Source organism: Oncorhynchus masou, chromosome 24 (assembly GCF_036934945.1).
Source record: "Oncorhynchus masou masou isolate Uvic2021 chromosome 24, UVic_Omas_1.1, whole genome shotgun sequence".
NCBI classification, from domain to species: domain Eukaryota; kingdom Metazoa; phylum Chordata; class Actinopteri; order Salmoniformes; family Salmonidae; genus Oncorhynchus; species Oncorhynchus masou.
In genome coordinates, this window is record NC_088235.1 from 68,334,611 (window position 1) to 68,358,152 (window position 23,542).

Below are 23,542 nucleotides of genomic sequence, written 5' to 3' on the forward strand. Positions count from 1 at the left end.
CATTAGCTACTGCATATGCAGCAGCTACTCTTCCTGGGGTCCACATACAACGTACAAATACATGAAAAAGTACAGAAAGTAATAGACAAGAACAACATTAAGACATTACATTACACTCAAAATCAAAAATACAATAATAGTTATGAATAGGAAAGATACAAAGCGACAACAAAAATACTATTTACACACTATATACATATTCATATTCTTATATATAGTACAGTTAAATTAGATCTTTAGAATAATTATGAAATCTGGAACAAATACATCCAGATGTCTGCTTTTGGGAGACTTGCGTGGAGTATAAGCCCTTCTAAAACCAATGTGCTTTGAAACTAGCACTGAACCTCAACAAGACATCTGTTTTGTATTATTTGGTTCAATGCAGACATTTTTTTATTTTTTTTAATCTCAATAGCAAATCATTTCTGGGTAACAATTAACTGTGATTGTTTTCAATTAAAATGATGAAAAATAGACTAAAATAGCTTCTTAGCAAAGAGTAATTTCTATAGCAAGTATTTTGTTATGACTGTCTGGGAGTGGTCTGAGTGGGGAAGGGAAAACTGAAAACCAGCTCTTATTGGCAGAGAGGTTTGGAACTCTCTTTCTTATTGGTCTATTAACAAATTTAATGCCTGGTGATGTCACTGTATTATTCCAACCACAGTTTAGAAATATATACTATATATATATATATACACACAAAAGTATGTGGAAATGAGTGGATTCAGCCATTTCAGCCATACCCGTTGCTGACAGGTACAGTTGAATTCGGGAAGTTTACATACACTTAGGTTGGAGTCATTCAAATCTGTTTTTCAACCACTCCACAAATTTCATGTTAACAAACTATAGTTTTGGCAAGTCGGATAGGACATCTACTTTGTGCATGACACAGGTAATATTTCCAACAATTGTTTACAGACAGATTATTTAACTTATAATTCACTGTATCACAATTCCAGTGGGTCAGAAGTTTACATACACTAAGTTGACTGTGCCTTTAAACAGCTTGGAAAATTCAATAAAATGATGTCATGGCTTTAGAAGCTTCTGATAGGCTAATTGACATAATTTGAGTCAATTGGAGGTGTACCTGTGGATGTATTTCAAGGCCAACCTTCAAACTCAGTGCCTCTTTGCTTGACCTCATGGGAAAATCAAAAGAAATCAGCCAAAACCTCAGAAAAACAATTGGAGACCTCAACAATGTCTGGTTCATCCTTGGGAGCAATTTACAAATGCCTGAAGGTACCACGTTCATCTGTACAAACAATAGTACGCAAGTATAAACACCATGGGACCACGCAGCCGTCATACCGCTCAGGAAGGAGACATGTTCTGTCTCCTAGAGATGAACGTACTTTGGGGCGAAAAGTGCAAATCAATCCCAGAACAACAGCAAAAGACCTTGTGAAGATACTGGAGGAAACGGGTACAAAAGTATCTATATCCACAGTCAAACGAGTCCTATATCGACACAACCTGAAAGGCCACTCAGCAAGGAAAAAGTCACTGCTCCAAAACCCCCATACCAAAGCCAAACTACGGTTTGCGACTGCACATGGGGACAAAGATCGTATGTCCTCTGGTCTGATGAAACAAAATAGAACTGTTTGGCCATAATGACCATCGTTATGTTTGGAGGAAAAAGGGGGAGGCTTGCAAGCCGATGAGCACCATCCCAACCATGAAGCACGGGCGTGGCAGCATCATGTTGTGGGGGTACTTTGCTGCAGGAGGGAATGGTGCACTTCACAAAATAGATGGAAATCATGAGGGAGGAAAATTATGTGGATATATTGAAGCAACATCTCAAGACCAAGTTACAGCTTGGTCACAAATGGGTCTTCCAAATGGACATTGACCCCAAGCATACTTCCAAAGTTGTGGCAAAACGTCTTAAGGACAACAAAGTCAAGGTTTTGGAGTGGCCATCACAAAGCCCTGACCTCATCCTATAGAACATTTGTGGGTAGAACTGAAAAAGTGTGTGCGAGCACGGAGGCCTAGAAACTTGACTCAGTTACACCAGCTCTGAGAGGAGGAATGGGCCAAAATTCACCCAACTTATTGTGGGAAGCTTGTGGAAGGCTACCCAAAATGTTTAACCCAAGTTAAACAATTTAATGGCAATGCTACCAAATACTAATTGAGTGTATGTAAACTTCTGACCCACTGGGAATGTGATGAAAGAAATAAAGGCTGAAATAAATAATTCTCTCTACTATTATTCTGACATTTTACATTCTTAAAATAAAGCGGTGATCCTAACTGACCTAAAACAGGGATTTTTTACTAGGATTAAATGTCAGGAATTGTGAAAAATGGACTTTCAATGTTTTTGGCTAAGGTGTATGTAAACTTCCGACTTCAACTGTATGTAAAATCGAGCACACAGCCGTGCAATCTCCATACACAAACATTGGCAGTAGAATGGACTTACTGAAGAGCTCAGTGACTTTCAATGTGGCACCATCATAAGATGCCAACTTTCCAAAATGTCAGTTCGTCAAATTTCTGCCCTGAAAGAGCTGCCCCGGCCAACTGTAAGTGTTATTATGAAGTGGAAACGTCTAGGAGCAACAACGGCTCAGCCATGAAGTGGTAAGCCTCACAAGCTCACAGAATGGGACTGCCGAGTTCTGAAGCATGTAGCGTGTAAAAATCCTCTTTCCTCAGTTGCAACACTCACTACCGAGTTACAAACTGCCTCTGGAAGCAAAATCAGCACAATAAATCAAAATCAGCACAATAATTTTTCGTCAGGAGCTTCATGAAATGGCATTCCATGACCAAGCAGCTGCACCCAAGCCTAAGATTCCCATGCACAATGCCAAGCGTTGGTTCGAGTGGTGTAAAACTCTCCTCCATTGGACTCTTGAGCAGTGGAAACGGGTTCTCTGGAGTGATGAATCACGCTTCACAATCTGGCAATCCGACAGATGAATCTGGGTTTGGCAGATGCTTGTAGAACACTACCTGCCCTAATGCATAGTGCCAACTGTAAAGTTTGGTGGAGGAGGAATAATGGTCTGGGGCTGTTTTTCATGGTTCGGGCTAGTCCCCTTAGTTCCAGTGAAGGGAAATCTTAACGCTACAGCATACAATGACATTCTAGACGATTCTGTGCTTCCAACTTCGTGGACAGTTTGGGGATGCTTCCAACATGTTTCAGCATGACAATGCCCCCGTGCAGAAGGTGAGGTCCATAAGAAATGTTTTTTTTTTTATGATCGGTGTGGAAAAACTTGACTGGCCTGAACAGAGCCCTGACCTCAACCCCATCAAACACCTTTGGGGTGAATTGGAACGCCGACAGCGAGCTGGGCCTAATCACCCAACATCAGTGCCCGACCTCACTAATGTTCTTGTGGCTGAATGGAAGCAAGTCACACCGGCAATGTTCCAGCATATAGTGGAAAGCCTTTCCATAAAAATGGAGGCTGTTATCGCAGCAAAGGGGGGACCAACTCCATATTAATCCCCATGATTTTGGAATGAGATGTTCGAAGTGCAGGTGTCCACATACTTGAATGTCATGTAGTGTGTGTGTGTGTGTGTGTGTGTGTGTGTGTGTGTGTGTGTGTGTGTGTGTGTGTGTGTGTGTGTGTGTGTGTGTGTGTGTGTGTGTGTGTGTGTGTATATATATTTATATATAATTAGTTTTGGACTGCACTGGGTCTTTAACTAACCAAATGATAATATTATCTAGCTGGTATTCATAAAGATCAACATCTGAAGATCTACATCTAGCATAAAAGAACAGTCAAACATTTCCTCATAAAGGAATGTACCACTTAATATACAACCTTATTATGTATTTTTAATATACAACCTTATTATGTATTTGTATTTTTAGTGGCACAACTAGTTTTCCCAAATGTTCTGACCAAGAGTGATGCAATTTGATTCAAGCTGCAGACAGAATATTCTACTGCAGTGCCAGTGAGCAGATTATGTTTTGCTGCTCTAATATTAGAGAATACAGTACATGAACTTCTAACCAGATCCTCCATGTATTTTTAATTAGGTCTGAATGAAATGGGATGATTCCATAAATACGGTCTCTTTCGTTCCCAGAGGTAGAGAGGCAGAGCTGGTCTTCAGATCCCAGGGAACACTGCTCAAGGCTCAGAATACTTTCAGGCACATAAGCAATTAAACACATTAACACACACACACAAACACACACACACATATTGAAATTAATCTGGAGTTTGGAATAGGATTTTTTCCTCTCTCAGATTTTGGTGTTGTACTGAGGTTTGATTGCAATGGTAACCTGTGTGGAACATAATAAGGCAGTTCTCCTCCTCACTAATTGCATTGTACCAACCGAGGTTAGAGAGGCGAGAGACCTGAGGACTTGACTCAAACGTAACCTGTTAGATTTGGGACTCCACTCGAAGTCGTCCTCAGTGACTTGATACTTGATTCCGACTTGCTTAAAATTGACCTATTGACAGGTATGGATTTCCTTTTGGTGTTTTTCTTTCCTCTTTGTGAATGCTACTGTTTACTATCTTATCTGGGTCTTCTTCGAAGGGCAAGCCCAGTGAGAGAGGAGTAGGCTATCCCTTGTCAATGTAGAGTCTTTGATCCAGGGGTGCATTATTGTGTAATCGTCTCGAAGAGCTCTAGCCCCGTCACTAAACCTAACCTGGGATGTGCTTAGCATAAATATGCTATCTAGAACAACAAAAATGCCTCTGACATCTAGAATAAAGAATTACGTTGACTCTATTCATAGCATTTCTATCTGCAACGTTCCAAAACGTTTTTGTACTGAACATGGCCCTGTCCTCACCTCTGTCGGAGCCACGCCCACCATCCCTCCAATTATTCCTTTGTTCAGTTGCGTTCTCCTCAAGGCGTAGGTCAAAGTTGCCCCAAATGTAACCACTGATACCAGTTCAGATGTATTCTTCATCCACATAATGGTTTAGGTGAGGATTATTGATAGGGTAATCTGATCCTAGATCTGCGGTTAATAGAAATGTATACCTCTAGGACCCTTTGGTGACCTTGTCATTGATCAGATAACGTGTTTCTGTTATTAGCTGCTGACTTGGCCTGTCTGAAATGATTCGCTGAGTGGTGTGAGGGTGGGATGAGCAGTGTGAAGCTGCGAAAGCCTCTGTCACCGTGGCTTTACACACCCTCGTCATAATGAACACCCATCTGCTCCTTCTGATATGGGTGTGTTGCATATCCGGAGATCAGTCTGTGTGTGTATGCATGTGTCTGTATATGTGGGAGCGTTACCCCATGTAGCATTACAGGGTGGGGGTCAATCTCCTTTTAACCACACTTTGTTTGTTCTAATGTGCAGCCACTTGAGCGGTGTGAAAATCTGGTTATTTTCGTAGCTGTTTGAGCAATCTCAGTCTCTCTGGTTTTTATACCTTCCCCATTTTCTCAACACCCTGTAAGTCTGACAATAAGGAGCTGAAATATTGAAATCAGGCCCACTCGTATCTGTCAGCTCGTATGCGCCCGCCCCCACAAATGCGCACACACTCTCTTATGTTATCCGTCTCTCTCTCTTTGATAAAGCAGACTGAGGGAAGCTCCCTGGGAGGTAGAGAGATATGGAGTGCACATGAATCGATCGGGTTCCTCTCCTACTGTAGTTTCCATGGTAACGCACCGTGTGCTCCATCCTATGGAGATCACGCCCATGTCTTTGGATGAGGAAAGAGTTAAACACTGAGTTACCATCAGTCATGTAGTAAAATATCATACCTTCAAATAACCCTTTCAAACGTGTTGATCTTCTAGATTCACTAATTGATTGATTCTCATCATATCAGGAATGTGACAAAAATGCAGTAGGAGGTAATATGAGGTGGTGTAGGCTGACCTTCCACTGTGTTTAGGCCTGCATGCTTTTAAACTGAAGCTCCTCCCCTCTATCATTCCTTACTTTCTCTCTCACATGTTAAGTGTTAATGAATTAAAATTTACTTTGGTACAAACTGCATATTCATATTCATCGTTTTCAACTGTTCTCCCTCTCTCTCCTATGCAGACAGTGTGCCGGCCGACCTGAAGGAGCCCTTCTACACAGACCAGTATGATCAGGAGCACCTGAAGCCTCCAGTGGCCAACCTGCTGCTGTCTGCTGATCTCTACTGTAGAGCCGGGAGCCTCATCCTGAAGAATGACGCCGCCAAGCCCCTTGTTGGCCACGATGATGTCATCCAGGCCCTGGCTCAGAAGGGCCTCTACATCACAGACCAGGAGAGGCTGGTCACAGAGCGTGACCTCCGCAAGAGGCCCATACAGATGGTAAGAAAGAGGGGTTCGATTGATGGTTTGGGGGTGGGGGATAATGGCTATCTTTGTTTTGGTTGTGATTACAGCTACTGTGGATTTCTTTCACATCAAATCAAATCAAGCTTTATTTATACAGCACTTTTCAGACATGGAATGCAACACAATGTGCTTTTACAGGAAAAAATAAATAAAAAGATTTACTACACAACAAACATAAGAGGAACTGAATGACTAAAAAGCGCCCTAACATGCTGACCACACCGCCCGCGTTGCGCCCACACTGCTCATGCGCGTCAACAACACACGCGTCAACAACCGTCTGCGTAGCCATGCGCTAAAATAGAACTTGGTTCTATTTGTGACACTTGACGCACTGCAAGTCGCGCCTCTCCCATCTCCTCATTGGATTTTAGGAGCATGTACCCATGTGGGTGATTGAAAGAGGAACTGATGTCCACAGTCCAGTCGGTGGTGGTAAAATAACAACACAATGTTTATATCCCAGGACAAATTAGCTAGAAACAGCAAGCTAGCTAGCTAAATTGCCATAAATGTTTAATGCTTTTCGACCTGTCCCCAAATTAATATATTTGGTTCAGAGTTCGTTTTGATATTTCAACCTGCATGTCCTGATCATGTGGTGTGGGTGGACAAAAATCAACATGCCCGATGGCGCACTCACTCGGTGGGGTCAGCATGTAAGGGAAAGAAAAGTGTGTGCACGGGTGCGCACACGTCTTTTTCTATCTTCCACTCTCCCTTTTGTCTCTTTGTACATCTCTATAGCCTCTGTTTTCTCAGTGTGTTGTCTCAATCTACAGGGTTTAATTGACAGGGGTTCCCTTCCATAACGAATCAGTACACCATCATAAGCATTAGAATGGGAATGTGGGCATCCCCCTAATCATTTCAAATCCAGACCCACTATTTTTACGGTCCTCCCCAGAGTCTATATGGAATTTTAACCCTGTCTGACTGTCAGTGTTTTTCTCCCTGTCCCCAGTACTGTGGCTGTCTTTTTGTCCATCCACCCATATTCTCTCTAATGCTCTTTCTCTGTATTCCCCTGTTTTATCTTTCGGTATCTTTCTCCCACTTTCTCCCTCAGTTCTCTTTCTAAGGTTCAGGTCAAAAGTAGTGCACTATTTTGGGAAGGTGCCATTTGTGATTCAGATTCTATGTTGCTTCTTATTGTGATGCTTTGTCGAGGCACTACAGACGTGACTAGGCTAGGCTGCTTTGTCGAGGCACTACAGAAGTGACTAGGCTAGGCTGCTTTGTCGAGGCACTATAGAAGTGACTAGGCTAGGCTGCTTTATCGAGGCACTACAGAAGTGACTAGGCTAGGCTGCTTTGTCGAGGCACTATAGAAGTGACTAGGCTAGGCTGCTTTATCGAGGCACTACAGAAGTGACTAGGCTAGGCTGCTTTATCGAGGCACTACAGAAGTGACTAGGCTAGGCTGCTTTGTCGAGGCACTACAGAAGTGACTAGGCTAGGCTGCTTTTTCGAGGCACTACAGAGGTGACTAGGCTAGGCTGCTTTGTCGAGGCACTACAGAAGTGACTAGGCTAGGCTGCTTTGTCGAGGCACTACAGAGGTGACTAGGCTAGGTTGCTTTGTCGAGGCACTACAGAAGTGACTAGGCTAGGCTGCTTTGTCGTGGCACTACAGAAGTGACTAGGCTAGGCTGCTTTGTCGAGGCACTACAGAAGTGACTAGGCTAGGCTGCTTTGTCGAGGCACTACAGAAGTGACTAGGCTAGGCTGCTTTGTCAAGGCACTACAGAGGTGACTAGGCTAGGCTGCTTTGTCGAGGCACTACAGAAGTGACTAGGCTAGGCTGCTTTGTCGAGGCACTACAGAGGTGACTAGGCTAGGTTGCTTTGTCGAGGCACTACAGAAGTGACTAGGCTAGGCTGCTTTGTCGTGGCACTACAGAAGTGACTAGGCTAGGCTGCTTTGTCGAGGCACTACAGAAGTGACTAGGCTAGGCTGCTTTGTCGAGGCACTACAGAAGTGACTAGGCTAGGCTGCTTTGTCAAGGCACTACAGAAGTGACTAGGCTAGGCTGCTTTGTCAAGGCACTACAGAAGTGACTAGGCTAGGCTGCTTTGTCGAGGTACTACAGAAGTGACTAGGCTACGCTGCTTTGTCGAGGCACTACAGAAGTGACTAGGCTAGGCAGGCAGCCCTATTGAGATGGAATGAGATTATGTCTCAATTATGCTTTTAGATACAAATATGGGTTCTTGGGACGTTGAAACATTGAGGACACCTGCTCTTTCCATCACAGACTGATCAGGTGAATCCAGGTAAAAGCTATGATCCCTTATTAATGTCACTTGTTAAATCCATTTCAATCTGCGTACATGAACTGGAGAAGACAGGTTAAACCTCTTGAAACTCCCCATCCCGGATCCGGGATCGTGACTAAAGCCTCAGGCTCATTAGCATAACGCAACGTTAACGATTTCTGAAAATCGCAAATAAAATTAAAATAATGCGTTTGCTCTCAAGCTTAGCCTTTTCTTAACAACACTGTCATCTCAGATTTTCAAAATATGCTTTTGAACCATAGAAATGGACTAATTTGTGTAAGAGTATGCAAAGCTAGCATAGCATTTTGTGTAGCATGTAGCACGCAACATTTTCACAAAAGCCAGATAACCAAATAAATAAAATCATTTACCTTTGAAGAGCTTCTGATGTTTTCAATGAGGAGACTCTCAGTCACATGCCAAATGCGCAGTGTTTCCTGAAAGCGTCTGTGTGTAGGAGAAATCGTTCCGTTTTTACATTGCGCCTGGCTACTGAAACGAACCGAAAATGCAGTCACCTACAACGTAAAACTTTTTCCGGATTAACTACATAATATCGGAAACATGGCAAACGTTGTTTGGAATCAGTCCTCAAGGTGTTTTTTCACATATCTCTTCATTGACATGCAGTTCGTGGAAGCTTGCTTTCCTCTCTGTATTCCTTGGAAAAATACTGGCAGGTGACTTTTGCGCACCAATCGGCGCAGGACACCGGGCGGACACGTGGTAAATGTGGTCTCTTATGGTCAATCTTCCAATAATCTGCCTACAAATACGTCACAATGCTGCAGACACCTTGGGGAAACGACAGAGAGGGTTGATTCATTCCTCTTGCGTTCACAGCCATATAAGGAGATCATGACAAACAGAGCCTCAAAAATCCTTGTCATTTCCTGGATGCCATCTCATCTTGGTTTTGCCTGAAGCTCACGTTAAAGGGCACGCACAGAGAAGATCTTTGTATTTCTGGACACGTCAGAGTGTTTTCTTTCGAACAGTAGCAATTATATGCATAGTCGAGCATCTTTTTGTGACAAAATATCTTGTTTAAAACGGGAACGTTTTTCATCCAAAAATGAAATTGCGCCCCTAGAGTTCCAAGAAGTTAAAGAACGATTTTTAAGCCTTGAGACAATTGAGACATGGATTGTGTATGTGTGCCATTTTAGAGGGTGAATAATCAATACAAAATATTTAAGTGTCTCTGAATGGGGTATGGTAGTAGGTGCCAGGCTCACCGGCTTGTGTCAAGAACTGCAACACTGCTGGGTTTTTCAAACAGTTTCTCCTTTGTACCAAGAATGGTCCACTCCCCAAAGAACATCAAGCCAACTTGACACAACTGTGGGAAGCATTGGAGTAAACATGGGCCAGCATCATGAGGAATCACTCAGAGATTTCATAAATATATCATATGGAATGTGAGATATCACTGCAATGACTAACTATACACCTTATCCACAGACCGTACGCCCTGTAGTACTTTTCTGTAGTATGCTGCATGTGTATTGCTCTATCACGTTTTCCTCAGTAGCCAGTAATGAATGTTCTTCATTTTAGTACAGGAGCTGCTGCTGTTAGTTCTCTCCTCTCCCTCCCCCTTAACTCCTCTAAAACAGCATTGTTGTTGATGTGACCCATAAAACAAGTCTCTCACACCAACTTTTGAGAGATGCTAATAAATGTATTTTATTCATTAAATGCATAAAGAAATTAGAAAAAATGAGTGAAGTTTCATTCCAAGATGCTATATATCCATTTTCAGAAATGCTGCTAAATTAGATTTTATTGTTTTAAGGAAATTATGAAAGAGATTGCATGGGGGTTGTTGAATGACAGACATGTATTTGTTTAAAATCTGTCACTTGATGGTTTCATTTCAGAGAGACAAATAACCATGTTTTTTGCTACTTTCTATATATCGGTCTCACTCTCAGAGAAATAAGTAGTACTGTGTAACGAATAACTACATTTTTTATGAAGAAATGTACAGATGATTCATTTGTGACATCAACATAATAAAAAAATATATATAATAGTATGAGATCTGTATTTTAAACATTTAGCCCTGTAAACAAACTTAAAATGTCTAAATTGATGGTTTCGATTATGGGATTTTACTATATTCTGTTCCAGTTAAAGGGTTGTTCGGATTCAGTTAAATCTGTGGACCATAATTTTTTAAAGGCTAGCTCAGAATATGAACTTTCCAAAACTTGTTTATATAGTATAAAGATCAGTCCTTTCGGCAGCCCAAATAATTTATTTATAAATCCCATCATTGGATGGTTCGGTAGTTGGGTTTCCCAAGGGACTTTAGCTGACTTAAGTTGTAAATATAGAAAAAAGGAGTTGCCTGGTCGTGTGTATGGATCTTTCAAATCTTGTAATTTTCTCAAACCATTACTGTCCATGGTAAGGGTACAGATTCCACATTTGGACCATTAGGGGGGCTGCAAAAGGCCACCCTCCTGATCACAAGGTATTATTGTGAAATATTGGAATATGGGCATGCCATTTTGATTCCCAGTTTCATTGTTTATACATTTTGAACCAAATAGAAATTGTTTACATTGTTGAAGGGGTATATTAGTGAAGACCACCTATTCCAGGGAAATAGGAGACACCATACAGTACCTTTGGAAAGTATTCAGAGCCCTTGACTTGTTCCACATTTTGTTAGGTTACAGGCTCATTCTAAAATTGATTAAAATATTTTTTTCCCCTCGTCAATCTAGGTACAATACCCCATAATGACAAAGCAAAAACACGTTTTTAGGAATGCTTGCAAATAAATAAACTGATATCACATTTACATAAGTATTCAGACCCTTTACTAAGTCCTTTGTTGAAGCACCTTTGGCAGCGATTACAGCTTTGAGTCTTCTTTGGTATGACTTTACAAGCTTGGCACACCTGTATTTGGGGAATTTGTCCAATTTTTCTCTGCAGATCCTCTCAAGCTCTGTCAGGTTGGATAGGGAGTGTCGCTGCACAGCTATTTTCAGGCCTCTCCAGAGATGTTCAATCGGGTTCAAGTCCGGGCTTTGGCTGGGTCACTCAAGAGACTTGTCCTGAAGCCACTCCTGCATTGTCTTGGCTGTGTGCTTAGGATCATGGTCCAGTTGGAAGGTGAACCTTCGCCCCAGTCTGAGGTCCTGAGTGCTCCGTTGCAGGTTTACATCATGGTTCCCTGTTCCCTTTGCTTTGTTCATCTTTGTTCATCTTTGCCTCGATCCTCATTCATATATCTTTATGTACATATTCTTTATCAATTTACACTTGTGTGTATAAGGTAGTAGTTTTGGAATTGTTAGGTTAGATTACACGTTGGTTATTACTGCATTGTCGGAACTAGAAGCACAAGCATTTCGCTACACTCGCATTAACATCTACTAACCATGTGTATGTGACAAATAAGTTTGATTTGATTAGTCTCCCACTCCCTGCCGCTGAAAACATCCCCACAGTATGATGCTGCCACCACCATGCTTCACTGTAGGGATGGTGCTAGGTTTCCTCCAGACGTGACGCTTGGTTTCAGGCAAAATAGATCAATCTGGTTTCATCAGACCAGAGAAATTTGTTTGTCATGGTCTGAGAGTCTTTAGGTACATTTTGGTAAACTTCAAGTGGGCTGTCATGTGCCTTTTACTGAGGAGTGGCTTCCGTCTGGCCACTCTATCATAAAGGCCTGATTGGTGGAGTGCTGGAGAGATGGTTGTCCTTCTGGAAGGTTCTCCCATCTCCACAGAGAAACTCTAGAGCTCTTTCAGAGTGACCATCTGGTTCTTGGTCACCTCCCCGACCAAGGCCCTTCTCCCCGATTGCTCAGTTTGTCCGGGCCGGGCCAGCTCTAGGAAGAGTCTTGGTGGTTCCAAACTTCTTTCATTTAAGAATTATGGAGGCCACTGTGTTTTTGAGGACCTTCAATGGTGCAGACATTTTTGGTACCCTTCCCCAGGTCTGTGCCTCGCCACAGTCCTGTCTTGGAGCTCTACAGACAATTCCTTTGACCTCATGGCTTGGTTTTTGCTCAGACATGCACTGTCAACTGTGGGACCTAATATAGACAGGTGTGTGCCTTTTCCAAATCATGTCCAACCAATTGAATTTACCACAGGTGGACTCCAATCAAGTTGTAGAAAACTCTCAAGGATGATCAATGGTGAGCTCATTTTCGAGTCTCATAGCAAAGGGTCTAAATACTTATGTACTTATGTGCCAAAAAAAAACTGTTTCGGCAACATTTGAAAAGTCATGGACAAACCTGTGGTACCATCCAGCCGTACCCAGGAAGCGCTGAACAGCCTTGAGGGATGTGGGAATTGGGAATTCCTGCACTGCTGCTTCTTTGGCTGGATCTGCATGGATACCTTCAGCATTAACCACATGACCAAGGAAGTTGAGTTCTGGCAAACAGAAATTACACTTCTTCAAGTTCAGGGTCATACCTGCAGCATTTAGTCTGTTGAAGACGGACTGTATGTCTTGCAAATGATCCATGACAGAGGAGGAGTAGATTTTTTTTTTATTTTTCCTTTATTTAACTAGGCAAGTCAGTTGAGAACAAATTCTTATTTTCAATGACGGCCTAGGAACAGTGGGTTAACTGCCTTGTTCAGGGGCAGAACGACAGATTTGTAACTTGTGAGCTCGGGGATTCAAACTTGCAACCTTTCGGTTACTAGCCCAACGCTCTAACCATTAGGCTGCTATCCTGCCGCCCAAGATTGAAGGAGTACAAACCAGCAGGGGTGACAAAGGCAGTCTAGTCCTGACTGGCGGGATCCATTGCCGCTGTTCAGATCCAAATTACTGAAGATGGATGCCCCTGCCAGAGATTCCCGTATGTCATTGATGTTCGGTAGAGGGAAGGCATAATTTTCTGTTAATGCATCCGGCTTCCTGTAGTCTACACAGAATCGATATCCACCATCTTTCTTAGGCTTCTCCGGTTGTCCTGATTCCAATCTGAATAAAAGAAGGTTCCATAACTCCATTCTCCAACATGCTTTTGAGCTGTTCATTGAGATTTGCCAGTTTGGCGGGGGACAGCCTGTAAGGGATGCTGTTTAATGGGGACTTGGTATAGATTTTGTGTTTGAAGACAGTTGAAGACAGGCCGGGTGTAAGAGTACAGACCTCACTGTTCATCTCCAACATCTGGGAGAGCTGCCACCTCTTGTCCCCCGACAGACAGGCCTGTTCCACTGCTTGTTTGATGTAGAAATCAGCATCAGGTTTGTTTTTGCTCTTGAATAGAAAAGGGGGGGGGGCTGTAATCAGGGTGATAGCGTGGTTCTCTGGCTTCACTAGTGGAACTTGTTTTTGTCTTTTCTTTGTATTTTCTTTGCCATTGTCTTTGTCTTGACCTAGCCAGGATTCTGAATAAGGTAGCAGGCTCCACCCTGAAATCAGTGCATTTCCAGATTGAAATGGATGATTCCGGGAATGGTCAGAACTCAGCCGATAGGATGGTTTGGACATCAAGATGGTCAGTCCACTGAAGAACATGAAGTCCAAGGACTACAGCAAATGCATGGCTCGGATCTGCAAGTATAGCCACAGGAAGGTTAATAATCTCATCGTGCAGCTGTATTGTCATATCAATCCAGCCCAAGGGAGTGGTAGGTTCTCCATTGGCCAAGTACAATGGTCCTTCCTCCCAGGTTCTAAGCTCCTTGTGATGTAATGTCATGTTTCGCCACAGGGGATCTTGCATCAGGGTGTAAGTCGATTATGGCCTTTCCTCTCCAGTTCCTAACAGTCAGAGGAACCAATAGTTGTTTCGGAATAGGAATAAGACAGATAGTTGTGCTGTCTGAAGGCTTCATGGTGGGCATTAAGGCCGACCCAATTGTATGCAAGCCACCACGCCTGTCTAGACTGTCAGTCTTCTGACCTTTTCCTGAATCCTAACGCTGGCCATAGAGGAGGCAAGAACCTGGAGGATGTTGGACTATACACCTCCAGCACATCACTGGACTTTTGTCTTGGATCTTGGGCACAAACAGCTGAGACGTTTTAGCCCCAGGAGAGTTATTGGGTTACCGGGATGAGGGAACAAAGTTTTGAGTTTGGAGGTGGTGCTTCCAGTCCAAGAGTCCAAGATGCACCAGATCATCCACATTCTGCACACATTCCCGAAGTTGACTGGCAAGGCGGGGAACCATGTTTTTAAGAATAAGTTTGACCATCTCCTGCTCAGTAATGTCAGTCTTCCATTTCCTACATAGAACTCGATAGGAGAAGGCAAAGTCCCGTATTGGCTCTGCTTCACCCTGGACTCTGTTACAAACCAGTTCCGCCAGTTCATCCTCATAGTCCTCTGAGAGGAAGGCTGAGAGAAATTTATATTTTTAACTCCTCCCAGGTTGACACATGTTCACGGGCTATCTCCCACCAGTCTCTTGCTGTACCATGGAGAACACTGCGGAGTGTGTCAAGAATCTCCAAGTCAGTAAGGGGCCGGATAGAAAGGAAATCATTACACTGGTGGGAGACAGTGGATCAACATCCTCTTCTGGGCTGCCAAAAGTGGGTAAAAGTAGTTTGATAGAGAGAGAGCTCTCCAGAGGAGGCATGACAGTGGAAAGGGGTCTTTGGGAAATGGGAGTTCTGTTTAACAGTATCTTCAAAGGGGGGTTTGTAGTGCTACCTGTTCCAATTCCCTTAATGGCAGAGCCAGTGGCAGAGGTAAACCCAGAGGGAGGTGCAGATGATTTGTCCACAAGGGAAAAGCACTGCATTAACACCTGGTGCTGCTCCTCCTGTTGAAGATCTGTGGCCTGTGCTTATTCCAACAAATTATAAGGTCTCCTTTTGAGTCTGTTCAATCAAAAATCATAGTTTCCTTGTGAGAGAGTTCTTCATGTCCTCCATAACTTTTTTGAGATGATTACACACTCCCTTCACAACAGAGGCTGACTCCTCTGCTCTCTTTTCTTGTTCCTCCTCAAGATAAGTGATGATGGTTAGTTTCTATGAATGTTTTGAAACTTTGCATTTTCCCTTGAACATCATGCTTCAGAGAATCTTGTAAATATTTCTGTCTCTGAACAGTTTGTTGTTGGTTTTCCTTTGACGGGGGATGTGAGCCAACCTCAGCTGCGCATCTTTCTGATGAGCCTCCACACTTTCACTGCAAATGGAATTCTCCTGCATTGTCAAACTATGGTTGGTGTGTCCATTGTTGTTCCATTTGTCCAGTGAGCACAGAGACACCTCTTCCAGTGGAGCCAGTGGAGAGAAAAGACAAGACACACCATATAAAACACATCACAGCACAGGGGTAACCCAACCAAAAATACCTCATACAATAATACATGGCAGAGCTATTTAACAGCAACTTCATATAAACAATTTACAAGAAAGAACCTAGTCATCAACATTAGAGGATTTGCAACAATGTTGCTACTAATCCAATCAATCAATAACCGGTGCGGTCCCAAAATATAACAACCACGACCTAGAGCGGTAACACCGATGATCGAATTAAACACTTTACAACCTAAGCACACTGAAAATAACAAGACTTCTGCAGCATTGCACACACTATCAAATGCCGCGCCAACCAAGAGCTACCCCCCACAGAGAGCCGGAAGTTCTGTCTTTATTTTCTCCTTTCTGACTGCTGACACGCTCTTAAAGTGGCAGAGCACGGTGAAGGCTCCGTGAAGGATTTCCCCACAACATTCTGACAGTGTAATTTATACATTTCATATATGCTATTGCTAAAATAATAATTTGGTTGTGTTCATGAAGGTGTTAGGTATTATGCAGTAGGTAGCATAGAATACCATTTCTTTCTTTAATTTCAAATTAGTTTGTTGCTGTAGGATATATGTAAAATAAAATAAAATCAACTGTTCAATCAATTTTATTAGTGAAGTGCCTTTGATTCAACTATGAAACAGAAACCATATGTTTTGGAACATGGTAACAGCTTATTTTTATAACGCTACAAAGATGCACTGTCAGCAAAATCTGTGGTCAAATGATGAAAAGTGACCTCAACATCATTATAAGTACTAAGTGTGCTTGATACAGTATGTAGTGAAAATCAGCACAAAAGCAATAATGGAATTATAATGAATATACTGTAAGTGTCGATATGACAGCAGTCAATTATTGTCAACTCGTGCTTACATGGTGTGCGTTTTTCACATAATGGCATCAGTTGGATTTCATTTAACGGTTACTCCTTGTCCTAACAGTTGATACAAATCTTAGCCACTTTCACTTGCTTAACACACTTCCCACAAAACAATTCACTTGCAGGTGACACTGGTGTCTCTGGTTTGGTTTTTTGTGCATTTGGCCACCTGGCACTGTCTCCTCCTCGGGAGCTGTGCACAATTTGGCTCGCGCAAAGGCTTGCGTGGAATCTTTGCTGCTGCCTTGGCCCTAATATGTCTCTCACGTAACCCGTATGCCAGACTCATGATGAAGTCTCTAATGGGCATTTCTTGAACAACACGTTTGCTTTGATTGCAGCCAAATCAAGCATGTTGTAGAACAAAGCAACAGGCCAGCGGCAGGTGCCTCCTTTCACAGAGTAAAGCCGTGCCATCTGATCCAAAACATCCACACCAACCTATGGAGCAGAGTAAAGTAGAGAACATTAGGATTATTTTCTCATAGCAAAAACAACACGTGTTATATATAGAAGATCATAGTTATACTATCGCCCTGTAGCACTTACTTCTGTCATCACAAAGTGCTTTGAGAGACTAGTCAAGGATCATATCTCTTGCACCTTACCTGTCACCCTAGACCCACTTCAATTTGCTTACCGCCCCAATAGATCCACAGACGATGCAATCGCCATCACACTGCACACTGCCCTATCCCATCTGGATAAGAGGAATACCTGTGTAAGAATGCTGTTCATTGACTATAGATCAGCATTCAACACCATAGTACCCTTCAAGCTCATCATTAATGCTCGAGGCCCTGGGTCTGAACCTCACCCTGTGCAATTGGGACCTGGACTTCCTGACAGGCTGCCCCCAGGTGGTGAAGGTAGGAAACAACACCCCCAATTTGCTGATCCTCAACACTGGGACCCCACAAGGGTGCGTGCTCAGCCCCCACCTGTACTCACTGTTCACCCATGACTGCGTGGCCAAGCACGCCTCCAACTCAATCATTAAGTTTGCAGACAACACAACAGTAGTGGGCTTGATCACCAACAATGATGAGACAGCCTACAGGGAGGAGGTGAGGGCTCTGGGTGTGTGATGCCAGGAAAATAACCTCTCACTCAAAGTCAACAAAACAAAGGAGATGATCGTGGGCTTCAGGAAACAGCAGAGGAAGCACCCCCCAATCTACATCGATGGGAAAGCAGTGGAGAAGGTGGAAAGCTTCAAGTTCCTCGGCGTACACATCACTGACAAACTGAAATGGTTCACCCACACAGACACCCACACAGACACAGTGTGGTGAAGAAGGTGCAACAGGAGGCTGAAGAAATTTGGCTTGTCACCTAAAACCCTCACAAACATTTACAGATGCGCAATTGAGAGCATCCTGACTGACGGGCTGTATCAACGCTTGGTACGGCAACTGCACCGCCCAAAACTGCAGGGCTCTCCAGAGGGTGGTGCGGCCTGCACAACGCATCACCGGTGGCAAACTACCTGCCCTCCAGGACACCTACAGCACCCAATGTTACAGGAAGGCCAAAAAGATAATCAAGGACAACAACCACCCGAACCACTGCCTTTTTACCCTGTATCATCCAGAAGGCGAGGTCAGTACAGGTGCATCAAAGCTGGGACCAAGAGACTGAAAAACAGCTTCTATCTGAAAGGCCATCAGACTGTTAAATAGCCATCACTAGCACAGAGATGCTGCTGCCTATATCATTGGCCACTTTAATAAATGGAACACTAGTCACTTTAATAATGTCACTTTAACCTCTTGAAACTCCCCATCCCGGATCCGGGATCGTGACTAAAGCCTCAGGCTCATTAGCATAACGCAACGTTAATGATTTCTGAAAATCGCAAAAAAAATTAAAATAATGCGTTTGCTCTCAAGCTTAGCCTTTTCTTAACAACACTGTCATCTCAGATTTTCAAAATATGCTTTTGAACCATAGAAATGGACTAATTTGTGTAAGAGTATGCAAAGCTAGCATAGCATTTTGTGTAGCATGTAGCACGCAACATTTTCACAAAAGCCAGATAACCAAATAAATAAAATCATTTACCTTTGAAGAGCTTCTGATGTTTTCAATGAGGAGGCTCTCAGTCACATACCAAATGCGCAGTGTTTCCTGAAAGCGTCTGTGTGTAGGAGAAATCGTTCCGTTTTCTACATTGCGCCTGGCTACTGAAACGAACCGAAAATGCAGTCACCTACAACGTAAAACTTTTTCCGGATTAACTACATAATATCGACCGAAACATGGCAAACGTTGTTTGGAATCAGTCCTCAAGGTGTTTTTTCACATATCTCTTCATTGACATGCAGTTCGTGGAAGCTTGTTTTAGTCTCTGTATTGGAAAAAATACTGGCAGGTGACTTTTGCGCACCAATTTCGGCGCAGGACACCGGGCGGACACGTGGTAAATGTGGTCTCTTATGGTCAATCTTCCAATGATCTGCCTACAAATACGTCACAATGCTGCAGACACCTTGGGGAAACGACAGAGAGGGTTGATTCATTCCTCTTGCGTTCACAGCCATATAAGGAGATCATGACAAACAGAGCCTCAAAAATCCTTGTCATTTCCTGGATGCCATCTCATCTTGGTTTTGCCTGAAGCTCACGTTAAAGGGCACGCACAGAGAAGATCTTTGTATTTCTGGACACGTCAGAGTGTTTTCTTTCGAACAGTAGCAATTATATGCATAGTCGAGCATCTTTTTGTGACAAAATATCTTGTTTAAAACGGGAACGTTTTTCATCCAAAAATGAAATTGCGCCCCTAGAGTTCCAAGAAGTTAATAATGTTTACATATCTTGCATTACTCATCTGTCATGACTCTCATGGTCGAGGAACCAAGGCCTCAGATCAGCTTGGCAAATGGCTGACAGATCGCCAGATCCCCCTCACTCCCACAGGAGAGGAGGGGGGGGGGGGGCTGGGACAGTTTTACGACACCTCACGCCAATCGTAAATATTATGCAGCAGAGAACCCTCTCCTGCTCTTCAGTATCAACCAAAGGAATGCCTTTGTATAGAAAGACTGTTGGCTGCCTAAAAAGTCTAACATCCAAAAAGTGAATATTGGAACAATATCTCTAAGATAGGAATGTTAGGAATGGTCAGTGGGGATCTAAAAAAAGTAATGTCATATTGTTTTTCATTTGTATGTCATTAATAACTGTATAACAAAAATACTGTAACATGAAGAGCTTTCACACGGTTTGTCAAGTTTACATCCTTTACGTTGTGTAGGAAATATGAAGAACAATGAAACTATTTTTAAGATTTTTAAGGTGATTTTAGTTTTCTAAAGAGATCATAATGTTCATGCCCTTTGCACATTAACTAAGCCATGCTCCGAATGAGGTCTGAAGAGCATGTCAGTGTGATGGAACTGCCCTTTATTTACCAGAGTGCTTAAAAGGACTTGCTTAGAATTAACATTAACAGAATTAAATGGTTGAAACTCTAAGACCAGAAAAGGTGTAGCTGTGGCTACACTGCTGAAAATACTTAGACCTTTGAATCTCCACATGAGGTAAAGAAGATAAAGACTAGACATTAACATAGCCAGTCTGCAGCTGGGCATATAAAAGTGGTCCTAGAACTTTCATTAAAGACACGAGGTGGGAAGGTAGAAAATCCCATCTGTTTTTTTATTGGTGCATCTGAAGATCTGTTCTGAAGAAATACTCCATTGGAGACAGGACAACACATTGAGCCGTTCCCTATAGAAGGATCGATTGGTTTCAACAGAGAGATGACAAACAAAGACATTTTCACGTGTAAGGTATATGGTTACTGTGAGCTTAGTTTCCAAATGTACGATATTTGTCTCATATAATGTGTATTCTGTGTTTTTATTATTTAATTAGTTAGTAAATAATTAATTAAATCAATTTGTGTAGAACTGAATAATCAGAAAGGGCTGGGATTCTTGCGGATTCAAGAAATCCACGACGTTCAGAATGAGACTGATATGATGTAATGAATAATAAGTGACTGTTATCAATATATATATAACTTATATCTTCTTGAGTTTAAATCGGGAGATGGTAAGTTCTTTGGGATAGGGGGCAGCATTTTCACTTTTGGATGAATAGCGTGCCCAGAGTAAACTGCCTTCTACTCAGTCCCAGATGCTATTATATGCATATTATTAATAGTATTGGATGGAAAACACTGAAGTTTCTAAAACTGTTTGAATGATGTCTGTGAGTATAACACAACTCATATGGCAGGCAAAAACCTGAGAAAAAAATCCAAACAGGAAGTGGGAAATCTGAGGTTTGTACTCAGGCCCTATCGAATTCACAGTGGGATATGGGTTATGTTGCACTTCCTACTGCTTCCACTAGATGTCAACCGTCTTTAGAACGTTGTTTCAGGCTTCTACTGTGAAGTGGGACCGGATGAGAGCTCTTTGAGTCGGCAGAGGCCAAGCGCTGGTCACGCGCATTTCACATGAGAGCGTCCTGTGTTCCATTGCTTTTCTACAGACAATGGAATTCTCCGGTTGGAACATTATTGAACATTTATGATAAAAACATCCTAAAAATTGATTCTATACTTAGTTTGACAAGTTTCTCAGACCTGTAATATAACTTTTTTAACCTTTCTTCCGACTGGACCTGAACGCGCTTTTGGATTTGTTTACCAAACGCCCTAACAAAAGAAGCTATTTGGACATAAATGATGGACATTATCGAACAAAACAAACATTTACTGTGGAACTGCGATTCCTGGGAGTGCATTCTGATGTAGATCATCAAAGGTAAGTGAAGATTTATAATGCTATTTTTGACTAATGTTGACTGCGCAACATGGCGGATATTTATTTTGTCTGGTTTGGGCTCTGAGCGCTGTACTCAGATTATGCTTTTTCCGTAAAGTTTTTTTGAAATCTGACACAGCGGTTGCATTAAGGAGAAGTGTATCTGAAGTTCCATGCATAACACTTGAATTTTCATCATCATTTATAATGAGTATTTCTGTGAATTCATGTGGATCTCTGCACAATCACCGCATGTTTTTAGAACTACTGAACGTAACGCGCCAATGTAAAATGTATGTAAAATGTATTTTTAAAAATATATAAATATGCACTTTAGCGAACAAAACATACATGTATTGTGTAACATGAAGTCCTATGAGTGTCATCTGATGAAGATCATCAAAGGTTAGTGATACATTTTTTATCTATATTTGTGCTCTCTTTGGCTGGAAAAATGGCTGGGTTTTTCTGTGGCTTGGTGGTGACCTAACATAATCGTTTGTGAAGTTTTTGCTGTAAAGCATTTTTTAAATCAGACACTGTGGCTGGATTAACGAGAAAATGGTGCCGAATACTTGTATGTTTGAGAAATTTGATTTATGAGATTTCTGTTGATTTGTATTTGGTGCCCTGCAATTTCATTGGCTGTTGGCGAGCGGAACCCCAGTCCAAGACAGGTTAAACAACTTCTTCCGTGGTGCCCCAAATTCCTACATTATTAATTTAATTGGGTAACTGTCATCACATTAATGAAAGTCACGTCACGACATCTCATATGTGTATATATTGTATTCTATACTATTCTACTGTATCTTAGTCTATGCCGTTCTGACATTGCTCGTCCATATATTTATATATTCTTAATTCCATTCCTTTACTTAGATTTGTGTAGATTTGGGTATATGTTGTGAAATTGTTAGATATTACTTGTGGAAATGCACTGTTGGAACTAGAAGCACAAGCATTTCACTACACCCGCAATAACATCAGATAAACACGTGTATGTGACTAATAAAATTTGATTTGATAACGAATTGTATAAGTTTGTAATGCGTATTATGTAATATTGACATACTTCAGTTTGTTTGAAGTGGTAATAATATCCGGTTTTCTCTTTATTGTGTCCCCGTCGATGCCAACTGCTGGATCTATGGTGTTCATGACAGAAACACTCTTTCTTGCCTTGCATTGGTGTAGTGTGAGTGTTGTCTTGTTATTCTTCAGCACCTTTGTGGAGTACAACGGCTGTGCAGGTGCCTTATTTTGCGCAGAGGGAGCTCTCATCTCGCTTTGTTCATGGTGTCGAATAGGCTTGTTTTATTTGCAAGCTACTTGTTCGCCATTGACGATGAAGTAAAGAAATTGTCCATGGTGACATTTCTCACCTTGCCAACACAAGCCTCATCACCACATTCTACGACACTCGCTCACCTGCTGCCCGATGTGGATTTTTTCCCCAGATAGAGTATGGAATGCCGTTCAAGCATGTACTTGGTGTCGACGTCAGCGGCTAACCAAAACTTCATTCCAAGCTTGTCGGGTCTCCAATTGTTTCCGCAACAAGCTTATGTTGGGGACAATTGCTCATCAACAGTGATGTTCTCTCCTGGTTTGTAACATGCAATGCTGTTCTGTACAAACGTGTTCCAAATGTCGGATACCATGGCAAGTGTGTCTGTTTCCAGGCGTCGTATTCTCGTTTATTTGTCATCAAAGCGGCAACGCATGATCTCTCTGAAGTGATCCGTGACATGGGTTCTCCAAAGAAAGGTATCCCCCGCCTCCTGGGTGGTGCAGTGGTTAAGGGCTGTGCCAGCAGAGAGAATGCATGCTGTGTTAAGAAGCAGTGTGGTTTGGTTGGGTTGTGTTTCGGAGGACACATGACTTTCGACCTTCGTCTCTCCTGAGCCCGTACGGGAGTTGTCGTGATGAGACAAGATAGTAGCTACTAACAATTGGATATCACAAAATTGGGGAGGAAAAAGGGGGTAAAATTCA

General features: G+C 42.4%; 1 protein-coding gene across 7 annotated transcripts in view; it reads left to right on the forward strand.

Annotated features, from left to right (window-relative positions):
• Window positions 1–23,542, forward strand: part of camsap2a (calmodulin regulated spectrin-associated protein family, member 2a) — an 85,299-nt gene that overhangs the window by 8,027 nt on the left and 53,730 nt on the right. For all 7 annotated transcript variants that reach the window (XM_064934635.1, XM_064934638.1, XM_064934636.1 and 4 more), the window contains exon 2: window positions 6,038–6,297. In XM_064934635.1, coding sequence (XP_064790707.1) covers window positions 6,038–6,297 — 260 coding nt within the window. The remainder of the gene's footprint in view (window positions 1–6,037; window positions 6,298–23,542) is intronic.